This window comes from Lepidochelys kempii, chromosome 9, assembly GCF_965140285.1.
Source record: "Lepidochelys kempii isolate rLepKem1 chromosome 9, rLepKem1.hap1, whole genome shotgun sequence".
Lineage (NCBI taxonomy): Eukaryota > Metazoa > Chordata > Testudines > Cheloniidae > Lepidochelys > Lepidochelys kempii.
The window spans coordinates 45,048,486-45,076,197 of record NC_136388.1 but is presented as its reverse complement, the minus strand read 5'-3'; the positions used below and the strand labels follow the sequence as shown (position 1 = coordinate 45,076,197).

Genomic DNA, 27,712 nt, shown 5'->3' with positions numbered 1-27,712 from the left:
CAGAGAGACCAAGCAGGTAAACCAGCTCCTAAAGAGATACCTGAAATGATACATCTCAATTTACAGAAATTGTAAGTAAAGGCAAGGAAATGCGTTAGATTATCTTTTGTTTTAGCTTGTGAATTTTCCCTATGCTAAGAGGTAGTTTTATTCCTGGTTTTTGTAACTGTGAAGTTGAGTCCAGAGGAGAGTCCTCTGTGTTTTAAATTTTTATTACCCTGTAAAGTTACCTTCCATCCTGATTTTGCAGATGTGATTCTTTTACTTTTTTCTTGATAATAAAGTTCTTCTTTTAAGAACCTGATAGATTTTTAGTGTCCTAAAAGCCCGAGGGTTTGGTCTGTGCTCGCTTTGTTAATCTATTGGTTAGTATATTCTTCTCAAGCCTCCCCAGGAAAGGGGGTGAAGGGACTTGGGGAAATATTTTGGGGAAACAGGGACTCCAAGTGGCCCTTTTCCTGAATCTTTGGCTAAATCACTTGGTGGTGGCAGCAGTACCGTCCAAGGACAAGGAAAGGATTTGTGCCTTAGGGAAGCTGGTAGAAATAAGCTTAGGGGGTCTTTTATGCTGGTCCCCACATCTGTACCTCAGAGTTCAGTGTGGGGAGGGAACCCTGACAACTCCCCTCCAGGAGAATGCCATCCCAGCAGCTCCTCCTGTTCAAACTGAGGGATTGCTGCTTCAGAACCTTCAGTGCCAGGGTGTTCTCAGAGGAAGGCCCAAATGTCTGGAACCTGCCTGCTCTCATGACCCCTCAGAACCCAAATTTAGAGTGCCATGTAAGGTTGTGTCTATTCACTGACCCATAAACTGTTTAATACTTTTGTCAATCTCTTGCCGAGTATTTCTTACTTGTAACTTCCACTGGTGCACACCCATGTTCTACATCTCAAAACAAGGATGTTAAACCACTCCCTTCCTGCTTTAGGTGCAGATCTATTGTGCTAGGACTTACTGGTCGTGTTCCACTGATGTGTAACTTACAAATGGGATTTGCAAATTCACACCATGAATTGAGGGGGAGAATGAAGAGGCTCTGGAGCGGTTTCTCCCAGTTGTCATGCTCATTGCCAAAGTCATCAGGCTTCAGTGGCTGGGAGGTGAGGGTGAGAAGGAGAGCTGCTGGTACAGGGAGGTCCTGTGTTGGTAGAGAATTCAGGAAGAGAGCTAGCAGTGTATTTGGTCTCACCTGGCTGAGGAGAAAGCATGTGCCAGTTTGGAGAGAGGGAGGAGCAAAGGGTCATTCGTCATTGGGGAAACTGGAACATGTGCAGGTGGGGTGCATGTAGCTGAAGATCTCAAGTACCATCATCACCAGGTTTGAACATCTCCATGCTTGGTGGATGCATGAAGGTTGCATGCAGGTCAGGGTGGAAGATTATCGGTAGGAAGCCTGCACTGATGCTGCCAGTGCAGCGTTTGTTCGGTGGCTATACGAAGGACTTCAATCTCTAGGACTGTCATTGCAGTGCCTTTCCCAAGCATGACATTTTAGAATAGTGAGATTATCGCAGCCTTAGAGCTTTTGTCATGCGTAAACTCTCTAGGTTTAAGCAGTCCTGCCCAGAGCAGGCATATTTTCTTATTGTTGTATTTCTCTGTAGCATTTATTTTCTGCCCTTCTCCCACTCCCACCTTCATCAATATGGTAGAGATCTTCAGTCATCTTCCAAAATATTAAAATCCAAAATGAACCCACAAGCCATCTGTTAATGTGGGATCTAGAACAACCAGGGAAGATGAGTCCAGAAAGGAAAACTCCATGATACACAGTTAATAGCTACCACCACCGTTATTTCTAACATCCATGCTAAATACCATTTTAATAATTGTGTAAATTCATTTTCAGTAAGAGTGTAATAACCATGAAGGAGGCTGTAGCAAAATGATTCCCTGAAATTATGTGTTTGATCACACAACCCACAAATATGCAAATTCCATCTACATTTTAAATTGGTTAAATGTGTATGCTATTCGTTTGTTAGACAAATCTTCTGTCACAAACTAGCATATCCCTTTTGCAAAGAGCAAATATTACCACCTCTTTGGGGCATGGGCTATGGCATATGAACTCTATTATATCCCTAATGCTGCAAGTATCCACACTGACAAGTGGTGGCATATAGCAGCTGCCATTTGATATGATGCAGTAGAAAATGCCCTGAGACCAGTAATGTCTACTTGCAGTATATCTCATATCGTGTTTCAATACAGGATATTACCACTTCTGACAGTTACATCAGCTACAATTCTGCCCTCCCTTTCTAGCAGACAGTGATTGTTTCCTGCATCAGAAATAGAATTTCTTCAAACTGTCCAAGCTTGAGAACTAATGGATCTGCATAGCAGAGCCTTACGAGTGAATTTCAACTATAAAGTAGAAACAGCAAGCAAACGTAAATATTGGTCCACTGATCTAATGCTAGGTAGATATGGCCAGCATTGGGGACTTATCTGTTGCAACTCTGACTGCTAATCCTTCCTTTTTTTATTATGAATTTTTAATTATGAATCTCACAGCAGCAGCTAGTTCCAAGAGCTACAGTCTGTTCTTTCATGGCTAGGTGCAAACTGAAATTATGGGAATTATAGTGGAAAAAGAAGCCATCTTGGGTTGTCATTACAAGTACAATAGCAGAGAGCAGAACACTTCGCTGATGATGAGCTGGGCCAATCGATACAAGATTATTTTTTTCTTTTTGGTTATTGGAGTGACGATGGTAGGTCCATAGTTAGGATGCTTTACATAACTGATTTTGGCCCCCCTTCAGAATCCACAGTCACATTGGCCTCAAAATCAGCAGTTTTAGCCCTGGGCCTGAGGTAAAAATTTTCTACAAAATGTAAAAATCATTGGAGAAAGGGATTTCCTGAATTATGGCACTCTGAAAATAGAGCTGCTCAAAAAAGTACCACAACCACCTTTTTCTAAAACCATTTGACAAAAAAAAATGTAAAGCAGCAGGAGTTAAAAAGCACCTTACCTTACTTGATTAAGATCTAGTGCCCATCACCAAAATTTTGTAAAATAAAGTATATTTCAGAAGTTATTAACTAGCAATTATAGTCGCAGAGTACATCAAATGACTGCTGGAGACCTAGGTTTTTACTGTATGGGGAAGGGGAGGAAGTCTTTGGCCCTTTTCTTTTCTGAGAGCTTTCAAAATGTGCTACCCTCTGGCTACTGTTGGGATGCTTGTCAAAAGGGTAGCAAGGTGCGACTGAGCTTCCAAAGGGTTGGGAGGGGCAGGAACTCTACAAGCCTAGGACTCGTACATGGAAGAGCACTCTCCCTTCCTTGCCTTCTCTACTTGACAAACCACCTGGGGTTAAGCAGAGGGGACTCCTGCTGCTGTGAGCTACAGAACCCTTGCCTGCTGCAGAAGCCAAAGAAGTGCTAGGGTTCTTCAGTTCCTTCTTCTGAAGCACTGAGCTTCTCCTTTGCTCCTTCCCCTGACCCTTTCTTCTCTCTGCAGCCCTCTTGCACACACTGCACAAGCTCTGATGGCTCCCAGGAGACCCCCCAAGCATAAAACCTTGTAAAGGGGTATTACAAGGCATAAATTGTGCAGTCCCAACAAGCATCACAAAGCTCTTCAGAAGGTCAGTGCCAGGCAGAGCCTCCTCTGACGCACACCTCCTTGGGTCCCTAGAAGAAGGTTCCCTCCTAAGGATCTTAAGAGATGCACATTTAGTGAGGTCCCCCTTTACAGACCTGAAGAAGGCAATCCCTCTCCAAAACTTCTTTCCCTCCCCAGTCCCATTTTATGGTTATTTAAAAAAATAAGGAATAAACTCTCAAATTGTCACTGCTGAGGAGTTCAGGTTGCTGGACACTGTAAGTTCTTCGAGACAGGGACAGTTTCTCCTGTTGGTACAGCACCTACCGCAATGGGGCCCCTTTCTCATCTGACCCCTAAGCCCTGCTGTTCTCAACATGATAAATAATCTGTGGTTTGAGGCCATGTTACTTTTCAAGGACATTAGAGTTAAAAATGTTAGAACTCAGAAAATGCAATTAATGTTCCATGTGCAAGCAAGATATCCAGACTACTTTAACTTCTTGTAGTGATGCTCTGTAGTGGAGGGGAATCTGCAAATAAAGCTGTATTGTCAATATTGGAGGGAACTTTTGTAAAATCTAGCATTATGCGATGAATGCAGTTTTCTGTACACTTACTATATGGCCGCCATGTTTTGACATCCAGTATCAGATATGTCAGTTTCTGCAGTTGTGATCAGGAATGTTCCTGAATTTTCCGTACCTTCTGGAAAATTGCTAGGTAAATATGTGCAACAATCCCTGTGAACTACTCACTAGTACCATATATTACACTGTTTTAACAACCCAATGTACATGTGTAGAATAATGCTCTACAATTAGGCACTATTGATTTTGATGGAGTTACATGAGAGTGAATGTGGTTTAACTGAATGAAGAATCAGACCCAGTTTCTCCTTCACCTTTGCATGGAGCTCTCATTCATGTCCATGAACTTGACTCTTAGGTAAGGCAATATATGGCCCTCAGCTTTGGGAGTTTGTGCAATTTTAACTCTTTTTCCTTATTTTGACTATCTCTATAAAGTAGATGTTAAGAACCTGGTCAAACTGCGAGGAGCACAAAGTACTCAGTAGAACCAGGTGTAATGGGCTTTAATTCTGTTTAAAGGGAATGGCTAACACTTCATATTTTCACATTTTATTTCAATCTTCTCTGCAAGAACTTACCTTGTTACAGTGGTGTGTCATTGATGGTTCTTGCCAGTCCCTGCTCTTTCTGTGGTTGTCACCTCTGGGGTACTAGGAAGAGTGGCCCCTTCAAATAGACCTTGGTAGTATCCCTCTGTGTAACTGCATGAGATTGTGCTGCACTGCTTAGATTCATTACTTTGCAATGGTTTGTCCAGTGAACTGTTTGTGCAGTTTTGGGAAAAATCACTGGGTACAGCCGAGCAAACGGAGTTGAAGAGAGGTAAAAATGTTGGCCTAGTAAGGGGTGTCATACTGTTAGAGTCACTTGGACTGGGTTCAAGTCTGAAGTCTTTTATGTAAGAGAGGGCTTGATTATTTAGATGGGCATATTCAAAATTTATCTTATTCCCGGTGACCTGACTTATATGATCTAGGATATTTGTTCTGTGTTTCTGATCTTTAGAGCAAATTAGTTCCTTATTTTGTTTCAACTGATATGGATTACTGGCTTTGAGGCTTGCCTCATAATTATCTTGGTTTGTGTGAGGGAGACCAGGATATTCTAAACTCTGGGTGATACAGTTGCATTCATTTTGCAACAATATTTTGTTTTTGTATTGAGACATCTTACAAATTATGTTGTTCATTTCATTCCCGATGCATTTGTCTTCTAGATGTTTGTTTTCATAGCTGATTTTTAAGGATGCAACTTGAGTGACACAACGTTCCAGAAGCTGCACTATAGTAGTGTCACTTTCCCTTTGTGTGGGGCTGATGTAGTTTTGAAAGTGTCTCAGAGTAAGAGGCTGCATTGGCTTGTCGCAGGAAATAGACAAAGAATGATATATTGTTTTATTGCCAACTGCTGTCTCTAGGGAATCTACTGGGGAAGTTGCTGCAGTCATATAAGAATAACAGGATTCCACTTCCTGGCTATCATTTAGCGAAGGATTTTGAGAGCTCTGGCAAGCAGGCTCCATGCTCAGGTCACCCATTAATGGGGCTTTATCTCCAGGTTCCTTGCATTCTCCTGAAACTGGCATCTTCTCTTTTTCAGACAAACCGGTCCCTACAGTGTCTCCAATAGCTTGTGATCTTGGCACATTACCTGATGTGCTGTTGGCTTCCTGAAGCCCAGATTCAGTACACGAGTCCTCAGGGCAGTTTTCCTCCCTTACCTGAGAATGCCCATTAGCTGTATGAGGCCAAGAAACTTCCTTTTGGTCTTTTTCAGCCACGCCCCCTAAACACGTCTCGGACATGTCATTGTTATCAGCCAAAGAAGAATTTGGATTAGAAATATCAGTTTCTCCCTTGGTTTGTTTTTCCTCCTCAGCTGCTATGTGCTCACTCCGGCATGGACTGGGACTACAGGAGACCAATGGATCACCACTTTTTTCCAGCTGTGATTCGGGACTCCTAATCGGGTCTGTGGGGGAAACCAACCCTGGGTTTTTTCGCAGCCAGTTTATTATCCCCATGGTCAGTGAAAGTTCAGTATCACAGAGCTTTAACAAGCATTCCTTACCTTTCCATGTGCTGTGAAGAAACCCTTGGCTAATGATGTCAACAGCTGGCTGTGAAGCCATATTCTCCTCCGCTCCCACGTGAAAGCTGTAAATTGACAAAGGGATTTCAATGGCCTGTTCTGAAATGCTTTCTGACATACACAGCTCATCGTCTAGGACTGGGCTTATTTTGGCTTCATTAGGATCATAGAATAGTTCATAAAGGGCATCGCCACTGTAACTGTCTCTTGGAAATCTACCTGGAACCCCAGGAGTCTGAGCCTCCTTCATTTCATCATCCTGCCCGGGAGAGAATGAATCATAGTATCCTTCATCGCTGGTGGAGGTGGATTCTTGGTGGTCACTTTTTGGTGTCCCTGTATCTATGGAGCTTTCTTTGGAACTGTGAGGATCTTTATCAGGTGACACCAGCAGGTCAGTCACTGAAGCAGCAGCTTCATGTTTAGTCTTTTCCAAATCAGGACTGGGTATCTTCAACAACTTCCTATCAAATAACGCGCTCTGATGTAATCGCACCGACTTGTTGATGTTGTCCCAAAATTTCACAAAGTCAGCTGCTTCATTTTGGGCAGGGGATGCCAGCTGTTCCACCCCCCCTTGAAAAGACCCCAGGACAGGGCTCTCTTTGTGCTTGGATCGCCTCACCAGCACTTCTTTGCTGCTCTCCAGCTCCAAATGAGCAGAGCTCTCATCTGCAAAGATTTCCCCACATCCAGTGAGAGAGTCAAAGCTCTTCAGAGAAGCGACATCTTCACACAGAGCATTGCAGTAGTCATAGGAGGAATCAGACTGCATTTCGCTGTCAGAGAGGTCTTGTGCCAAACAGTCAGCTGCAAAGGTTTCTCTGGGTTTGAAAAGATACTTCCCAAGCCTGCCTGACAGCTCACTCTTCCACGCTGGAGAAGGTAGCCTCTTGCCCTTCTCAGCTAGCAGTGTTAGGCTCTCTGGTTTGTTTTTTTTCATGTGAAATATATCCCGGAGCCCTTTTGTAGATCTCTTAAGGGAAATCCTCTTCCTGGGAATGCTTTTTGCTACAGCTGGTACAAAAGGCATCTGTGGCACAAAGTTTCTGTAATCTATCATCTGCTGACTGCTGCAAGTGGACTGGCTTGGGCTGAACATGGACTCTTTCTTACCACTAGAATTCAGGGTACTCCCCACCCCGGAAAAGCTGCTGCTGTTGACGAGTCGCCCTTTACTTCTTTCTGGAGCTGAAAAGCCCTCTTTGTAAGCTTTATCACTGTGGCTGCATCGTTCTGTTTTGTCTACCCCTATCACACAGTCATGGGTTTTACTTTTTTTTACCAGTTTGTAGGAAGACCCAGATGGTGCTAAGATGTTTTCACTAGCCCCGCTCCTTGCTGTTGTATTAGAAAATCGGTCATTTTTGTGTGTGGCCAATCTTGCCGGTAGGACCACATCACTTTTGCTCCCCTCGACTGCTACACTTTTGTCTTTTCCTAGATCATCCTTGTCTGTAGGAATCACGTCCACCAATGGCGCTTTCTCAGAAGTCGGCTGCAAACTCGATTTTATGAAGGTCTTTCCTCTCCTTAGCTCCATGCTGCTTCATCACATTTGTTTCTGTAGAGGAAACAGCAGAATGAAATCTTAAAATCTGGCTAGCAGTGTGCTTTCAACTAACCAAGGACTCGTATGGATTTGAGGTATGTTTCCCAAACAGCTAGAACCCCATTAGAACTTGTATATTTTGAAGAACATCTAGAGAAATGGAGGGGGGGGAATCAGTAATATTAGAACTGATTGTATTTCTTGCAAGAGATTTCAGTCAATAACTCATGGTGTTGCTTGAAAATGAGTTCAAGTGAAACACGGGGTGTTGCTTGTAAGGTTTGCAAAGGTCTGAAGGAATCAGCAGGAAGAACAGGTCACTCTAGGTTGGTGGCTAGTTGGCCTGATTGCCTTTGAAACTGTCAAGCTGCTGAGCTCTCAGATACAGGATCAAGGCCATGCTAGAGCAGCTCAAAGGGAACAGATGCTATTCTAATATTGGAAGTGGCACTGGAGAACAAAGGATCGGTGGATACACCAGGAACTTTTATGCCAAGGGCCTGCTTTGGGGAGGTAATTATCGTTCATTAACTTATGTATTTGATTAGATCAAGGTATGAGGAAGATCCCAAGTGGGGGAAGCGCCGAGCGTGTAAAATACAACACAAGAGATTTTCATTTTACATGGAAAATCTCTGCAAAGCAATCCCTGCCTGTGCATCGTGAACTGGTCATTTGCTTGAAATGCATGTGGAAACTGAATTACTGTTGCTTCTGCTGAAGTGTGTGAAAAGGACATGAGCTTTCGTGAGCTACAGCTCACTTCATCAGATGCATAAGTGAGCTGTTGCTCACGAAAGCTCATGCTCAAATAAATTGGTTAGTCTCTAAGGTGCCACAAGTACTCCTTTTCTTTTTGCGAATACAGACTAACACGGCTGTTACTCTGAAAAAAGGACATGCTTACCCCTAACACCACCTACTGGTTGGGTGGGGGTATGGCAGGTTGTTTTCCTATCAGGAGTCCCCCTTTTATTACCACAGTTCTGCGCTGCAGTGGTCTGTCCTTCCAGTGACCCTGCCCTCCGGCCAGGTCACATTTGCAAGTCTATGCCTTTTGGGGTATGTATAAAGAGTCCAATAGTGGGAGGAGGACTCTTTGTGATTAAGCAGGAGGCCTCAGGACTCCTGTCCGTCTTGGGTTGAAATCTCACAGCCCAGATCCTTTTATCATCAGGGTCTTCTCCCCACAACTAGGTTCCCTGCTGAAGGATAAACTTCTGTAGTTGTCCCTCCTTAAAGGTTGGTAGAGGAGCCTGACTAAGATCACCAGGCTAAGATCCAGGGCCCAATGGTAGGCACCTATATCCTGCATCCGGGGGTGCTGGGCAGCTGCTTCCCTGGATCACTTCCCACCAGTCCCCTCTCTTCCCCCAGGGTAAAGCAAAAAAGAGAAACACAAGAATAAAGTCTCTAACCTCCAGAGTGTGTCAGGTCCCCTTTTTTGTAGGCTTGGAGAGGTCACTACAGCCAGGCCTCAGGCAGCAAGAGCTCCTGTGTTGCTCCTTCTCAAGAGCCCAGCGTGTAGGTCAGCTCATTTGCCTGACGTTGAGCTGCTTCTGCTCCCCCTTTAAAGCTCCTTCTCCAGCCTGTGCAGGTATAGCAGGTGCGGGCGGTGAGGCCACCTGGGCACAGAGCAGCTCTCTAACCCCTACCTTTCCTGGGGGATTTTTACACCCTATCACAGAGTGCAATCTATAGTTTTCTGTAGTACTACTTTTAGTATAAAAAATCAAAAGTAGCTTTTATAAAAGGCACCACTAAATATCACTGGACAGTTGGATTGGCTTGACAAACATTTTTAACTGTACAATGACCAACTATAGTACACAGATGCATTGGCAAAACATATGCACATTGTACATTGATTACTTTTAAATGCACATGCATTGCATAGTTCATTGCAAACTTGAGGTCTACACTTGTATGCTACATTGTTCAGTACAGTTAATGTTTTCATGCAGTACATAAACATTTAAATAAAATATTCATGAAAGTATTATGCCATAGTCCACTCCCCTGGAATTATTTCATAAATAGACAGCACTCGTTTCTCTTCCTCCCTACGCCAGTGTAAATCAGGAGTAAAGCAATGAGATTATAGCTGCATAATTCAGAACAGAATCAAACTCATCATGCAAACTCTCATGCAAACAAAATTCTTATTGGACAAAAAGAGTGGCCCAGATTTTTATTCAAAGGCCTGTTCTTTTTTTAAAAAATAAAAAAATAAAATCCCTTCAGATCGGCACTGAATTAAACCTCAGTTTAGAATTAAATTCTCTAGATCTGCATCATTTACACATACACTAAAACTAAAATCATCTGGGCCCTGAAAGTAAGCAATAATTGAGACTGCATTACTGCGCATTAAAAGACACATTAGCAGCACAGTGTTACATCCAACACTCGTTGATAAACCATGCACAGCTACCCTAGCAGAATAAATAGCTGCCAGTGTTTCAAAGGAAGTGTACAAACATGGGACCAGCCTCAGATCCAGCTCTTCTGCACCCAGTACAAGTCAGGAAGGGTGGTTTTTAAACCAGCTTTTTATGCACCCTCCCCGAGTCATGAGCTTGGCGCAATCTGAAGACACAACTTGAAGCAGTCTTAGGGCTCCTCTAAATTGTAGCAACTGCCCATGGCCTTTAAGAGGATGTTCTGTCAGCTGAATCTGACCATCCTCCCACAATGGATAGGTAAGTGCGGAGGAGAACATGGCTTGGACAGAGACATCCCTTAGTGGAGGATCTATTAATGGAAATTCTCTGTGTCCTAGTGAGGAGGAGAGGATGGAAGGTGATAAAATAAAGGTAGGATCTGATGAGAAACAGTCAAATGAAAAAGTCCCATTCAATTACATCCCGTAATGGCAAACAGCTAAAAAGTGACAAGTGTAAGTCTAAATAATAAGACGGGTGAACTTGAGTGCCTCATATTGAATGAGAATACTGATGTAACAGGCATCACAGAAACTTGGTGGAACAAGGATAATCAATGGGACACAGTAATAGCAAGGTACAAAAGGAAGGACAGAACAGGTTGTGAAGTGGAACTACATATATGAAAGAAAGCATAGAGTCAAATGAAGTAAAAATCTTAAATGAATCAAACTATACCATAGAATCTCTAGGGACAGTAATTCCATGCTTGAATAATAAGAATATAGCAGTAGGGATATACTACCGATCACCTGACCAGGATGGTGATAGTGATTGTGAAATGCTCGAGGAGATTAGAGAGGCTATTAAAATAAAAAACAATAATAATGGGGGATTTCAACTATACCCATATTGACTAGGTACTTGTCACCTCAGGACGGGATGCAGAGAGAAAGTTTCTTGACACCTTAAATGACTGCTTCTTGGAGCAGCCAGTCCTGGAACCCACAACGGGGAAGGGAATCTTCAGGCAGCCAGATCCATGGCCATCCAGTGGCATAAAGCAGTTTTTAGTGGAGGCTCTGGTATGGCCTATAATCAGCACATTTATAACACAGGGGAAGGCAGGAAATAGTGGCAAACTTTAGGGTGATGTGTGACTGTATATATGCACAGTGTGTAGAGTATGGAATACATGATGGTGTGGTGATAAATAAAGGTTTTATCAGCATGATTTTGATGTAGCCATGTTACTCATAGATGGAAATGTGAGTTCTTCAGATCATCTGTAATGAATGCTAATAAATACTTTTCTACCTCACTACACCATTGCATATTCATACACGTCACTGATGCTACAGAAAAGTTACTTTACAAATATTTTAGAGTTTTTAGGAAAAGGTTATTGGGATGTTTTTGCACCCCTTTGCTGCAATGTGAAGTGTTATTTACCATGAATCCAATTGTACAGAATTGAGAAGGAGCCATAAAAACCTGCTAAAAATAGCTGAAGCAAGCTTTCCTGCAACTTAATAACATCATCAACCTGAGGTTTCCAAGATCTCAGACTCTTCTAGTGCTAGAAGTAGATGCTGGGTCTCCCGGGGAAAATGCAAATCTCAACAGCTTGAAGATCCCTGCTGGGCTGAGGATCAGAAGGATAAGACTTCAATGTTGTATTATTTTTATGTCTAGAAAAACTGGCTGCCCCAGGACAGATTTTGCCTGTTCTGAGCCTTGGGCAGGGATTGTTTTGGAGGAAATGCCACATTTAGGGAAGAAAGGAACATTTTTTTTCCTGCAGATTGGCATATTGAGAAAGGTAGCTGTTTGAAACTGCTCTTGGGTTTGGAGTATTAGAATAAGTCTTCTCTGGATTGGTGGCCTGAGAGCAACTAAGGTGATCAAAGGTGAAGGTTGAATTAAGTTGGAGGCAGAGATGCACTCACTACATATATGTTCACTGCCTAGCACAATGAGGAATGTTTTGGACAAGCTGTTTTTGAGTCACTTTACCTCCATAGGTCTGTGAAAACAGCAGATTAAAAGGCTTATGGGTATCAAACCCAGTTGGGCCTCTCAGGTTAAGAGTGTTAGAACCATGTGGGCACCCAAAGAGAGGGATGGTAGCAAAACCTGTCCCAAAGGGGCACACTTGAGAGGGACAAAAGCTGTCTAAGGCATGGCTGGTCTGGTAACCAGGACAGGAAAGGCTGAAAGGTTTTCATAGATTTGTAGAGTTTGAAGCCAGATGGACAATTACATCATCTAGTCTGATCTCCTGTATATCACAGGCCATTAAATTTCACCCATTTACTGCTGTATTGAGCCCTTTAACTTGTTGTACTAAAGTATAAGTTCCAGAAAGGAATCCAGGCCTGATCTGAAGACATAAGAGGAGGAGAATCCACCACTTCCCTTGGTAGCTTATTCCTGTGATTAATCACCCTCGCTGTTAACATTTGTGCCTACTTTCCCATTTGAATATTTCTGGTTTCAGCTTCCATCCATGGGTTTTTGTTATGCTTTTCTCTGATAGATTAAAATCCTTTAGCACCTGTTACTAGCTCCTTGTGAAGCAAAGAATACACTGCAATGAAATCACCACTCCATCTTCTTTTTGATAAGATAAAGGGATTGAGGTCTTAAAGTCTCTCATTGAAAAAGTTCTCAAATCATTTTTGTGACTCTTTTCTGTACCCTCTCCAGTTTTAAAATGTGGACATCAGAACTGTATACAATAATCTGATATCTGTCTAACTAATGCTACAAACCAAGATGATAATCCTTTATTCAAGATGCATAACTTTGCATTTGGCTGTATTAAAAGGCATATTGTTTGAATGGTCCAGTCTCCCAAGTCATCTATATCTCTCTGCATGACTGCCCTACCCTTTATAATTATTATTTACTATTTTGCCAATCAGTATCATCTGCAAATTTTATCAGCAGTTATTTTATATTTGTTTCCAGATCATTGCTGAACATGTTAAATTTCAGCAATGATCCGGAAACAAATATAAAACCCAGAACCCAGCTAGAAACACTACCATTCAAAGATTCTCCATTGACAACTCTGTTTTGAGATCTGTCAGCTAGTTCTTAATGCATTTAATTGATTCTCTGTAGTTCTACTTTTGAAATCAGCATGTCATACCGTATCAAGTCAAGCACCTTATAAAAGTCTAAGTAAACTACATCTACAGTTATCTTTATCCACCAAACTTGTAATCTCAAAGAATGAAATTTGGCTTCTTTGACAAAAACTATCTTCCATATAACCACATTGACTGGCATACTTGTATTTCTGTCCTTAATTCTTTATTAACTGAATCCCACATCCATTATTTTGCCTGGGATTGATGACAAGCTAAGCACCCACTTGTTACCTGGGTCATTCTGCTTGTCATTTAGATCATTTGGTGTAATACTAGCACTCTTCTAGTCTTCTGGAATCTCCTTGGTATTCCAAGATTTATTAAAAGTTGCCATCAGTGGGCCAGATATCTCCTTAGCCAACTCTTTTAGGACTCTTGGGTACAAGTTATCTGGCCCTGGTCATTTTAAAAACATTTATCCCTCATACATGTTGTCTAACAACCTCCTTGGACTGACTAACAGACTGGAAAGTACTTCTTCATCCTTAAGTCATACAAGTCATTCTGCTTCTTTCCAAATACAGAATAGCAATACATATTTTCCATTATTTCACCCTTACATTTAATTTCCACTTTTTTATCTTGTACTTCTACTAGAATAAAAATATATATCTGGGGAATGATTTCCATCTTTGTAAAGGAAATATGTTTTGCCATTAAAATTCACTCAGAATGACAGAAATCTTTGGAACTGGCTGCCAGCCCACCAAGAATAAATCCATTATGCTTTCAACAAGACTCTGTGTGTACTTTTCCTTCAAATTGCCCCATCTCCTTTCTTCTGGCATCAGTGGATTACTTATGCAATTCATTTAAGTAAGAGAGCCATAAATCTTTGCTGGACTACAGTTAAATTATCATCCACCACGGTCTCAGATGCAGACCTTTCTGCAGCTAAAGAAATGTTATGCTGCTGTTGTGGGGAAACTGCTTTTCCCATCTATGATGTTGCTAGAATGACACATACTTACGGGTCTTGACCATGCACACCACTTAGTCTTAAGGTTTCACAGGCTTCTAAAAAAGCAATTAAATCCAAAGGTTAGGCTGGCAAGTATAATAGAAATAAAGTCTTGGAGTAAACACCATTCTGGATTTGGAGAATATTGTTTTTAAAATTCAAAGACACGCCATCATCAAACTTATAAGGACAGTCTTTTATGCACTAGTTTACACTGAGTGTTAGATCTCTTATGATTTAGGCAGAATGGATAATAATGGGTTTACTCTTTGAGTATTAGCAAAAGAGAGATGCTGGAAGTGTGAGGAAGACCAGTGTTCCCATGGTTTGGGAATAATCCCAGCACACTGCCTTTCTGTAGAGATGTTAGAAGAATTGCTTTGACTTTAAGGGTGGATGTTAATTACTTTTAGTTGCTCTCTTACTGGAAAATATTTCTGCCTTGCATTTTCTACAGAAATGGAAAAATTATTCCTGAGGGCCACATAATTTTGGCAAAAATATCAATTCTCTTGGGTGCAACCCTGGGAAAATCAACCCATTTGGAGATGAGTGTTGACATCAGTGAGGTAGCATAGCTATCATTAATAGCAGAAACTGGCTTAGGAACTAGAAATTTAGATCAACTCTTGGCATAGAAGCTTGAATCAATGTTGCTTCTCCTAGGCAAGGAAAAAGGAGTACTATCCTTATGTAGCATTTGTTCCAAAATCTTATTAGCTGTCTAGGTGAAGACTCTCTGGTCATATATATACTTGTGATGGGTTTTCACTGGAGACTACAAATGAGCAAAGTTAGGGAGAGTTTTTATTTATTTTATGGGAGTTTTTTATTTCTCTTTTGTTTATATTTAATGTAATAGTTTATTCTTAAACAGTAACACCATGAGAAGGAGGTGCCTTTCCCAACCACATACTATATAGTGTCTAAACTTGCCCCTTTCCTAGGGTTTGATCTTATTAATTAAATCCATTGACAAATTCTTTTATGCACAATATTCTTTTTAATTGCTGATATTTTTTAAAACTGAGATTAAAAATAAGCATGCATGTTTTTAGGGTAAAATGTTTGAGGTGTCTAAGTCCCATTTTCAAAAGTGACTTCAGCACAGTGGACTTACGCACCTGAGTGTCAAAGTCACTTTTGAAAATGGGACTTGGTTGCTTTTTGAAAATGTATTGCTTGCTCCAAAATGAAAACTGTAGTATGAATGGACAAGAATATAATGGAACGTGTACTTACTTAAATTATTTTTGGAGTTTTTTAAACAGAAAACACTGAAGTGAAACTTATTCTCAAATTTTTAATGAAGAATTTGAAGAATAGGAAATGGCATGGAACTGAAGGCTCCAGGAAGCCTACTAGAGACCTTGCCATGCTGGCTAATTAATTTAGGGATATGCTGAGCTACTATGGTGATGGGTGCCAATCCAAAACCCTAAAAAAAGATTAACAAACAAGTGTAAGGGGCTTAGTGCCCATGATTCCTGTTTAAAATCAATGGATATTAAAAATGCTTAGCACTTGTTCTAGATCAATTAACAGAGCATAAAGCAGAGTATATAATCTTACTGAAGGGGCTCTGTTTGGGAGAATAGAATTTAGTTACTTTCACAAACACTTAATTCCCTTCACTAAAAGTCACAAAATAAAGCCAGTGGAAAATTTTCCTATTATTAGGAATATGCAGTTCTTTTTCACTATTTGAATATTTTTAATTAAAATCAAAGAAGTTCCCTGCTGAACCATGATGATATTCTGTCTGCAGTAACTGTAATATGCAATTCTGTTTCTTAAAGGCAGACAGACATAACGTTTCCTCACAGGGGAAACCAAAGAAGATTTTAAAGCATTGCTTATCTTCTCACTTCTTAAACTGATTACTCTGCCAGTATCTTATTCTATTTCTCCTTTTTTTTAAATGGAGATAAGTGGCACTAACAATTCATGTTACAGAGGGAGGTTTGTTTTTAAATAAACCTCTGACATGCAGCCTTATACTGAGATCATACCACCTGCTTGGAGTATTCTTGTCATTATTAGTGGTTACATGCTATCATTCCTCTTTATCACCTGCCTCTCTTGGGTAACCCAGAATACCTAATAATTTGCATTATCTAATATAGATTTAGGTCAGGTTCTGCTTTTTATCACTAAAAGACCTAAAGAAACACTATCATGCACACACAATAAAATCTTACACATCATATCCAAATACTATAAGGATCTGTAATTAAATGTTTAATCTTATTCGCAATGTGCTACAGGAAAGTCTGAACCTTAAATTAATCACTGCCAATTGCTCAGTAAAGCTGAGATGTCAGTAGTAAAATTAAACCCCTTGGTATGCAGAGCTCTGCAGTTTTGTGTGTTTAAACGTGCTGGGTACATATAAAAGATCAAAAAGGGTGAAGAAAAACAAGCATTCTTTTCCCCCCGTTCATTGTACAGGGCATGTAAGCTGTAGAATCTCTACATGTTCAGCACAATGGCTAGCTCCTAGCCACCAGCTTCATTCCTTTGATTAGTCATCTGAACAGTTTCAGTAATTACTAGCACTTGCAGCTCTCTGCCAAGGGAAAACAGGGGGAGAACTACACTGAGGAATGTGGGAGAGGGGTGAATTCGTTACAAAAGGAGACACCCTTCACGGCAAAACCTTTGCATTATCCTGCACGGCTCAGTTTTTCTTTCTCACCTGAAGCGGAGAGAAAGGTACTGGCTTGAAACATTTTCCGTACACCTTGTGGGAGAGTCGAATAAACTCCAGCACAGTGAGCTATTTAACCATTAACCTATTTCCAGGGAGAAAACCGCTGCACAGAAATCTCTGCTGTGTATCTGAAAAAGGGAAACTGCATTTATTACTTGCTGTGTCCAGCAGCCTATTGCATCAAACAGTAAAGTGTTAACCTTGCCAGCCCTTGACACTTTCAGTTAGTTATTGCTTTAAAATAGATTGAATGTGTACATCAAAAATGTATAAGAAAAGAAATACAGGAAAATCAGTGCTCCATGCTAGTGTCAAAACAAGCAATCATCCCAAAATAACAGTCTCTCCCTTGGAGTCTCATTGTAGGTGTCGGAGCAAAAGGAATTCCATTGCACGAATGGCTAATAAGGCAAATGACAAAAATCTTACTCACCATGTTTCACCATTCAGCAGTAATCCTCTCTACTATAGTCTTGTTGCTGAGGATGCGTATCTTTATCCAGAGGCTCCTGTGATGCTTTTCAGACTCTGAGGGGCTGTTCTACTACTGCTCTCCACTGGCATTCTCCACCTCCTATCTTTTCCTCCTCCTCCTCCCCTCCTCCCCCACCCCCCAATCCTTCTAGCTTGTAGCTTGTTGTACCCTACATAGATTCTAGGTTTCCCTGTGCAGCGTGATTTAGGAAAGATGTTTGTTTCAGCCATCTGTTTGGTAGCAAGTAAATGCTTCCTTTGCTCAGGGTCAAAAATTGAAGGTAAACTAGTGAGCTCACAGCCAGCTACACACATACCAGGTTTGGAATAATTCAGGAGCACAATTATTGTAATTTGTATTTCTCCCACCAATTTTCATAGCTAACTGGAATACAAAAAGACCAGTCTTAGCAGATACTTCTAGGTTATTGCAATGCATCACTGTTCAACATGTATTAAGGTTATTGAAGTGTATCACCCTTTGAAGAAGTGATTTAAAGGGGACTGTTATGGAGAGAGTCAGTGCCTCTCTGACTTCTGATATTAAAGAAGGAATCTCACACTGGAGCAAACTGGGGACAGGAGGAGAGGGAATATTTATACCCAAAAATGTAATTGGCTAGTATGTGTCTTAAGTGGGGGTTTTTTTTAGTCACTGAACATGTTTTGTTTTAACCCGCTTTCCTTAGTAAGTCAATCCAGTTTTTGCTTGCTTCTGCAGTGAAGGCAAAACTGGGAGTTATATCAAGGGTGCTGGAATAATGTGTATAGGGGGGGGGTCAGTGGCTCTCAGCAGCAAACTGTAAACCCTGTATATAATGGAAACCACTTCAAGTCGGGGGGGGGGGTTCTGCAGCACCCCCTGCACCTCTAGTTCCAGCACCTATGTATCATATCATAATCTGTTATGGAAATTAGCTTAATATCAAAATATTGGGGCTTAAATTCCTTGTCAGTATTAAGCTAGATCCTCTCCCTCTCTTCTCTTCTCCCCCGCAAAAAAATACTCTAGCAATGGAGGGGTTGAAAATTGGGCAGAATCCCATATTTTTAAAGGGAAGTTAATTTTGCCACCTTGATCCCCAGTACCTCTTATCCTGGCCTTAACCTCTGCCTTTCCCTTCTCCTCTCCCCTTGGTTGTAGCAGCTTCCCAGTTTGGGGCCTGACAGGGATTCTCATACAAGGATTCTCCTAAAAACAGAACAGTGCTTATACGTGATGGTCTAAAACCCTCCAGTAACACTAGTGTGAGCTGTAGCTTTGGACTGTACTTTATATGTAGGTGTGACTGTTCTTAGTGAGCCTTGTTACCCCTCCCTCTAGGGAGAGAGAGTCTTGCCCATGATGGCTGGGTGTTAGCTCCCTAACACCACAAGCCTAATAGTCATTTAAGTGCCCTCCTCTGGGCTGTGCCAGCCCTGTCTTCACCTTACAGGCTAACAAGAGGTGTGCCCCAATCCCCAAGTCCCTCTGAATCATTCCCCTGTGATATCCAGGCCCTGACACTGGCTATTCACAGGAATCCCAGATCCTTTGCCCCCAAAGGAGCAGTGTGCCCCTATTTTACCTTAAACCCCACAGCATTTGTAATAAAATAAGAGAAGGTTTATTTAAGAAAGAACAGGGATTCAACTAAAGCCAAGAGCGAGCAGCAGAAACTAATGGTTACAATGCAAAACAAAATCATAAAGCACAATGTAGGAGGGGGCTACGCTTAATAGTTACCTTTCCTATCTAATACAGTAGGTTTTCCTTCCAAAATTCAGTCTGTTGCACAGTTAGATGACTTCACAGGATCCAAACTTCCATGAGAAACACTCCCACTCTGCAAGTTGTTTCTCCAGTGACCGGATACAGAAAGCCTGTTCCCACCCTGTGTCAGACGGAAACAGTCATTTGTCTTTATTCAGAGACAGGGTGCTCTCCTGTCTTTTGTAATGTTCCTTTTTTTCCCCAGGTGCTTTCGATCATTTGCGATGGTCTCTGATGGTTTTTCACTGCAAGTCTTGGGATGGACAACTGAATCTTGCTTTACAGTGCCTGTAAATGGAAGGGTGACAACCCACTCCTGTTTGAGTGGGCCATCACCACGATACATTATCCCCTGGTGATTAGCTTTTACTCCAAGTCCAAAAAAAAAATACTTTCAATATACAGTAAAAGCTGTGTTATCTGGTACTTTACCAACAGAAAGCTCCATAAACCGGCATTTCTGATCTTAATTGAAAGTCTGGTTTGTAGTCCAGTTAGTGTGGGGCTGGGGTTGGGGTGCGGGAGAGGGTGAGGGGTGCAGGCTCTGGAAGGGAGTTTGGGTGTGGGAGGGGGCTCAGGGCAGGGGTGCAGAGTGCGGGAGGTGTTTCAGGGTGCTGGATCCAGGTGGTGCTCCCCTCGGGCAGCTTCCTGCAAGCACCAACCTGTCCCTGCTGCTCCTAGGCAGAGGCACATCTAGACAGCCCTGCATGCTGCCTTGTCCTGCGCTCCAGCCCTGAGTCCCCTCCCACACCCAAACTCCCTTCCTCTTAGGTAACCAGAATTTTTTACTTACCAGCACGCCCATTCCCCCCAACATGCTGGGTAACCACGCTTTTACTGATAGACAAGGTGGGTGAGGTAATATATTTTATTGGACCAACTTCTGTTGGTGAGCGAGACAAGCTTTCAAGCCACATAGAGTTCTTCAGATAGTTTAGCAAATCTGTTCGATCCTGTATTTAGCTGTGACACTCTTGGTACCTTTCCCAGACCTGAAGAAGAGCTCTGTGTAGCGTTAAAGTCTCTGTCTCAACAACAGAAGATGGTCAAATAAGATTTTACCTCACCCACCTTGTCTCTCTAATGTCTTGGGACTGACACAGCTTCAACAAAACTGCATACTTTCAATATGGTAACATTACTCCTTAAATATTACCCATTCATATATCTCTCAGTGACATAAGTACTGATTCTGTGGATGCCCCAGGGCTGGAGCACCCATGGAAAAACATTAGTGGGTGCTTAGCACCGACCGGCAGCCAGCTCCTCCCTCTCACCCAGTGCCTCCCATCACCGGTGGCCCTGCTGATCAACTCCTCCCTATCCCTCCCAGCGCCTCCCACCCGCCATGATCAGCTGTTCTGCAGTGTGCAGGAGGTGTTGGGAGTGAGGAGGAGGAGCAGGGATGGGGTGGGCACAGGGGAGGGGGTGGAAAGGGGCGGGACTGGGTGAGAAGAGGTGGGGCCTTGAAAGGCATGGAGTGAGGGTGGGGATGAGTCTAGAGCAGGGATGGGAAGATGCGGGGTGGGGGCTTGGGGGAAGGGGTGGAGTGGGGAGGGTTGAGCACCCCTGGGTAGAGAAGAAGTCAGTGCCTATGCACAGTGATATGGTCTTGGTAAGGTATGAGATTTCTTTAGATACCTTGCATATTACTCAATATGGAGGAATACCCTACAAGACAGAGGCTCAGACTTGCACTGATTCCAAAGCCCTGGCTATGAGTTCACAGAAGGATCAGCTAGCAGGAGCTGGCCTGTGAATGAGCAAACTGTGTTTGAACACTAATAGCTCTGGAAATTGGGTTAAGAGCAATTGTGAAGAAAGCCATGTGAAATGGGAATGGATTTGCATGGTCTGGTATTTTTGGCTTCGCATGAAATATTAATATGTATTGAGTTCTGATTTCAGATGGTGAAAGCTTGCTACACAGATCTTGGCTTTGAGGAGCCCTCACTTAGTGTGTTCTAATGAGGGATGAGAAAACGTTAAAGGGTTTTCAAGCCCTTTCTTTCTCTAAATGAAGTTAGTGCATGTTAAAATGCTGGCAGATATTGCAGATCAATCAGAGGTCACGTGCTTCATGCTGAAGTTGATTCATTGCTGAAGTTCAAGGTTCTCAATGCCCCAAGAAAGATCAGGGGGTTTAGATCTGTGTCTGCAAAAATGTCTGCATAAAATCAGCATGCATGATTACTGAGCTGCATTTTTACATGTGCAATTGTTGCATATAATTCTAAAGGTCTGTACTTGGGTGATGGTGTGTGATACCATCCACAACACACAGGCAGCATGAAACAAAGCTGCAGTGTTAAGTTTGTAAAAGCACAAAGTAGACCATACTTCATGTGCCATCACAGAAGAGGAAGACAAATCCTCACCATGGGTGTAGGGAGAGCGGGGCAGACACACATGGTGTTGGTTCCAGGAGCGTTGCCCCTCAGGCCTTTCCAGTACTGTCAGTTCCTAGGATGAAATCTGTCTCTCCCTTCTTTTGGAGTTGGAGTAGGCCTCTCAATAGTCACCCCTTCATCTTCCACCTGATGCCCATTCTTCCCTGGAGGGAGAAGTGGAGATCGTCCTTCAGATCTGGAGGATGGACTCAAGTCTCGTAATTCAGAATCTCCGTTCCAGGGGCTGTCCAGGGCACGCTCAGAACCATTTGGGATGGGTCCAAGGCTCACATAGCTCCAGAGATGAGGGGATTTCAGCTCCTGAGGAGTTCACTTTCTTGATCAAGTTTCGCTAGGAGTGCCTTCTTCAGGGCCTGTCAGGTCCCTGTCATAGGGGGGAAGGAAATGGGAATTATGAATTATCAAGCACATTAGTTAAATATAGTGTTGCCATAGTAATATTTTGGGCCCAATCCTGCTCCCAGGTTAGCCATTGGTAAAACTCCCATTGAGCTACATTGCAGGAAAATCAGGGCCTATATATGTTGCATATAACTCACCTTTCCAAAAAGTTGTAAAATATTTCAGTTTTATAAGCTATTCTTTTCTTATCACCACGTCACTGCTTAATTGTCAATCCCAAAATATTTATCCATAGATCACAAACTTAAGTAGCGAACACGGAAGCCAAATTATTGAGGGTAGTTATTAGGTTGCTGTGTGTCAGTCGTTCTCAACCAGAGGTACTTAGAGATCTTCCAGGGGTACATCAACTCACCTAGATATTTGCATAGTTTTACAACAGGCTACATAAAAAGCACTAGGGAAGTCAGTACAAAATAAAATTTCATAGACAATTATTTGTTTATATTGCTCTGAAATGGAAGTACAGTATTTAGATTCCAATTGATTTATTGTATAATTATTTGGTAAAAATGAGAAAGTAAGCAATTTTTCAGTAAGAGTGTGCTGTGACACCTTTGTATTTTTATCACTGATTTTGTAAGCAAGTAGTTTTTAAGTGAGATGAAATTTGGGGGTACACAACACAAATCAGACTCTTGAAAGGGGTACAGTAGTCTGGAAAGGTTGAGAACCACTGCTATATGTCACCATTCAGGGGAACTGCACTGGTATTCCCCTCCTATGACCCAGCAAGTGCATCCACTCTCAGGCTTCTGGCTCTGGGATTGTTGCCTTTCTTAGGTGGAGAGACCCGCATCTCGCTCCCTCCTGCCAGGGATATTCCCAGGCTGAACAGTTCCCTGCCTTCACTGTGTTGTTCCTAGCAACAGACAGGCTGCCTAAACTGACCTGCTTGCTTTCTTTTTAGAAGCTGATAACAGTGTAACTGCCCTCAGTTATAGTTACCATACAGCTCTTTCTATGCCAGCTTATTCTTTGGATGAAAGCATTGGAGAGAAAACATTCAAAACAATAAAAGAACCTACATGTATGCTAATAAGCTTCCAAAAATCAACCCCCTCCCCCCAACTCTCTAACATAGGCTCTGGCGGGAGCAGTCCTTCAAAAACCCCCAAAGGGGCGTCTCTTATGGTCACAAGTTCATAACAGCCTCCTCTCAGAACTAGCACATTCATGACAACTTTGGACCGTTCTTTATACAGTTTGGGAGGCTTTGATCTGGAGTTTCCAGGAACAGGTAAATAGTAAACTGTGGGTCTCTCTTCACAGGGCATAGCTTCAAAAGGCTGGCTTTGGAGAGGAGAATTTGCATTTCCCTCTTTCCAAGTACTTCCTAGGAAACCCACTTCACACACATTGTCCCAAAAAATCCCTTTGAAATTCCTAATATTTTCCAGAGATTGCATTTTCAGTCTCCTAGAGAAGTTATGTACAATAACACATAAACAAATGCATTTTAATACAATGGACCCCAAAGGTATTAAACTTCATTGAATAAAGTTTAACTTAATTCCATAAAATTTATCCAGGATATTGCACCATATTGTCAGTCCGTTACAACTCAAAGGCAAACTATGCTGTTTCAAAATCATCTGTCGGCAGAAGTAGGCAGCTAGTATTTCAGTAAAATAGACCTATGGAGCAGAAAAAAGTCACTGGCATAATTCAGTTTAAGACAAAGGAATTATACCATGGGTGAAAGTGGCCCAGGATATATCCTGCCAACACTTCAAATCTCTAAAAATTGAGACTATAATTTTTGGATCATATTAAAGAAGTTCTGTATTTAAATCACAAATGAGTTTGATTCCCCATAGTTTAAATTCCAGGGTATTACTAATTAAGAGGTCTCTTGTTTTGATTTTACTGTGCTCTCCCTCTCTGTGTGAAACTTGCAAGCTGCTAATTGTGTTAGTACATCCTAAGACAGAGTCTGTTCTCAAAGCAATACTTTGTAACAACTACTCTCACAGAGAGAGACTCAAAGCAATACTTTGTAACAACAGAAACCGCACACAGACTCCCCGCCCTTTTGTTGTATTTATCTCGCTTTGTTAATAATTGTGATTAAAATAGAGATAGAGGATGTGTGTGATGGATGCTTGGTGTGTATAATAAATGATGATCAGGGAGGTGCCAGCCTAAGAATTCAGTGTTCATCGGCCGAAGAAGGTGTCAAGTGGAAATAACCAGAGGACCTCCGGAGAGCAGACTTGAATCCACCCAACAGCCTCAAGGATGGGAGAACAGAAGAACAAGATAACATCTGGCAGCACGGAGCCGTCAGGAATGTGCCATCTGCTGATTGATTCAGCAACAGCATGATGAAGCAATTCCCATAGACTGGCATAGGAATAAATTCCTATAAAAATGGACTCTAGAAACTGAGAACTTTGGGGTCTGATTCTGCAAACCAACTTCCAGGAGCATCAGATGAGCATCTGACAAGGCCCTGCTCCCTCCTTGTGTCCAGGCCACCTGGCCAGGGGCTTGGCACAAGCAACTCTAAGGCTCGTAACTATGATAACAACCTTGCAGAACCTGTGTGTGTGTGTGAATGAATGTGTGAATAAGTATGAGATGGAATGGAATGTTATAGCTATAACTAACTGCTTACTATGATTCTTTCTGTATTCACAATAAATGTGGCATTTTGCCTTATTCCCTTTAATAAGATCCTGCTGGTTTTTATTTTATTGGTATAACATAACGATCTCCAGCTGAGTTTTCTGCTAACATCAGCTAAAACTTAATTATTCATACATTATCAGTATTCAGTGATTTTTGTGTCTAAGGGCTTGTCTACACTGGCACTTTATAGAGCTGCAACTTTCGCCCTCAGGGGTGTCAAAAAACACCCCCCTGAGCGCGGCAAGTTTCAGCGCTGTAAGGTGCCAGTGTAGACCGTGCACCAGCGCTGGGAGCCATCCCCCTCACGCCACGCTACACAAGCCACAGCAGCAGCACTTTAATATTGCCAGTGTAGACTAGCCCTTAGAGTGTTGGTAATGGGATATAGAGCCCTTCACCTACAGGTCACTAACATGAGTCTGACTGAGGCTGGAAGCAAACAGGCATTGTTACTAGCTAACTACTCTTCAGCATTACCTGAGGCTAATTGCTGGTCTCATTTCAGTAGTTAGTGAACAAATGTCTGTTGCACAAATTACAATCGCCCATTGTTCCTAACAGAAACAATGCTTATCAGTTACATATCAACTTGTTTGTCTTCACAAACAACTATGTCAAAAATCTCCTGTTCCCTCACACCAGTTGTGAAGTTCTATTATCTCCATGTTGCAGCGAAGGAGGCTGAGGCAGAGAGGTTAAGTGGTTAACCTGGGGTCGCTGCTGACATCAGAATTAGAACTCTGGGGTTTCCTGCCTTTCAGACGGACTTCAGTCTGCCAATAATGGTGGACTAGGTGAACATGAAGGGGTACTTGTGCCTCCAGGCCGGAGTCATTACATTTTCAGTGTTGTCATTCTGGCGACTGTCACTAGAAGAGGAGAAAAGAAAATGTACATTTTTTTTCCTCCAAACCTTCTCATAAATTTTTTTGATGTTCATCAAACTTCCTTTAAAACAGAAATGTTTTGACCAGCTCTACTCACAACTGCTCACTTTAAAAAGCCAGCCTGCAGCATTTCTACTTCAGAAATGTACAGCTGTATTAGAAAGCCCCCAAATGACTTTACAACTCGCTAATAAAAATCATGAACATTCACAGGACCCTGTAGCACAGTAGTAGCAAATTACACTAACTACAAATTACAAATTACAGTACACATACAACAGCAACGCCCACGTGACTATATAGGCACAGCCATATAAATATTAAATACAAATAGAATTCTAAATATGGGCCCTTTATCTCATTCCTGATGTTCAACAGGGTGTAGTTTAGGCATGATCATGTCACAGTGTTGGGGACACTGGGCATGGCCACTAGGTAATTCAAGGGGATGGAAGACCACGAGTGTCGATGAAGCCCACATCGCACTAGGCCCAAGTGTCCTTGCCCCCCCGCCCCCCGCCCGGAGGCACTCGCAGCAGTCATGCTGGGGATTTTACAACAATATGTTGCAAAGTCAGACTGCCTGAAACTAAACAAGGCTGTCAAGGTTCCTCCCCCACTCTGAACTCTAGGGTACAGATGTGGGGACCTGCATGAAAAACCTCCTAAGCTTATCTTTACCAGCTTAGGTCAAAACTTCCCCAAGGTACAAAATATTCCACCCTTTGTCCTTGGATTGGCCGCTACCACCCCCAAACTAATACTGGTTACTGGGGAAGAGCTGTTTGGACACATCTTTCCCCCAAAATACTTCCCAAAACCTTGCACCCCACTTCCTGGACAAGGTTTGGTAAAAAGCCTCACCAATTTGCCTAGGTGACTACAGACCCAGACCCTTGGATCTTAAGAACAATGAACAATCCTCCCAACACTTGCACCCCCCCCCCTTCCCTGGGAAATGTTGGATAAAAAGCCTCACCAATTTGCATAGGTGACCACAGACCCAAACCCTTGGATCTGAGAACAATGAAAAAGCATTCAGTTTTCTTACAAGAAGACTTTTAATAAAAATAGAAGTAAATAGAAATAAAGAAATCCCCCCTGTAAAATCAGGATGGTAGATACCTTACAGGGTAATTAGATTCAAAACATAGAGAACCCCTCTAGGCAAAACCTTAAGTTACAAAAAGGATACACAGACAGAAATAGTTATTCTATTCAGCACAGTTCTTTTCTCAGCCATTTAAAGAACTCATAATCTAACACGTACCTAGCTAGATTACTTACTAAAAGTTCTAAGACTCCATTCCTGGTCTATCCCCGGCCAAGACAGAATATAGACAGACACACAGACCCTTTGTTTCTCTCCCTCCTCCCAGTTTTTGAAAGTATCTTGTCTCCTCATTGGTCATTTTGGTCAGGTGCCAGCGAGGTTACCTTTAGCTTCTTAACCCTTTACAGGTGAAAGGAGCTTTCCCCTGGCCAGGAGGGATTTCAAAGGGGTTTACCCTTCCCTTTATATTTATGACAAAGGCCAAACAGGGCAGATATGGCAGAACAATGCTGGACAAAGCAGCTTTATATCTATAGTTTAATAGATGGTACAGAAAACAAGGGAACTAGCTGGTAACTGGATTGGCTGGCTATATGGATACTTAGGGCAGCTTGCTATTGGATAAGTATGCTGAAGAAAGGATGTATAAAAGCCCGTGTAACTTCCTGCTCTGTGGGCAGGATTTGAGACAGCTCAGTCTCCCTGTGCCCTATTTGGAGCTCCAAATAAATCTCTCTGCTTCTCCACCCCGTTGTGTTTACTGGGTGAAGCATACCGGGCAACGAACCCCTGCTGTTGCTTGCCTCTGGCACTGGGTGCTGGCAACAACAGGGTGACGGTGTCTCTTTAAAGGTCTGTCTACATAGCCTATATCAGTGAGCCTGCCAGCCCAGGTCCACAGGCTCACGCTAGAGGGGCAAGCACTCTAAAATGTACTGTGTAGACAGCACGTTGGAGTTGCGGCTCGGGCTCTGAAGCCTAGGGATGGGGTGGGCTTCAGAGCCCAAGCCGCAACTTCAACGTGCTGTCTACACAGCTATTTTTAGAGCACTAGCACAAGCCCTGTCAGCCTGTGCTAGGAGGC

At 42.4% G+C, this 27,712-nt stretch overlaps 1 protein-coding gene across 9 annotated transcripts in view; it reads right to left on the bottom strand.

The window, feature by feature from the left end:
• The window catches only part of AMER3 (APC membrane recruitment protein 3), a 58,321-nt gene extending 40,757 nt beyond the window's left edge, over window positions 1–17,564 (bottom strand). For 3 of the 9 annotated variants that reach the window (XR_013636357.1, XM_073360083.2, XM_073360090.2), the window contains exons 1-2: window positions 17,447–17,564; window positions 4,733–7,809 (exon numbers count right to left, since the gene is read on the bottom strand). Coding sequence is in view for 8 of the 9 variants with exons in the window: in XM_073360083.2 (XP_073216184.1) it covers window positions 4,750–7,788 (3,039 nt within the window). In the remaining variant the exon portion in view is untranslated. Of the gene's footprint in view, window positions 1–4,732; window positions 7,810–9,215; window positions 9,387–14,306; window positions 14,357–17,446 lie in introns of all 9 variants that reach the window. The other 6 variants (XM_073360084.2, XM_073360085.2, XM_073360096.2 and 3 more) reach the window with 6 other exon arrangements.
• Between the last annotated feature and the right edge of the window lie 10,148 nt (window positions 17,565–27,712).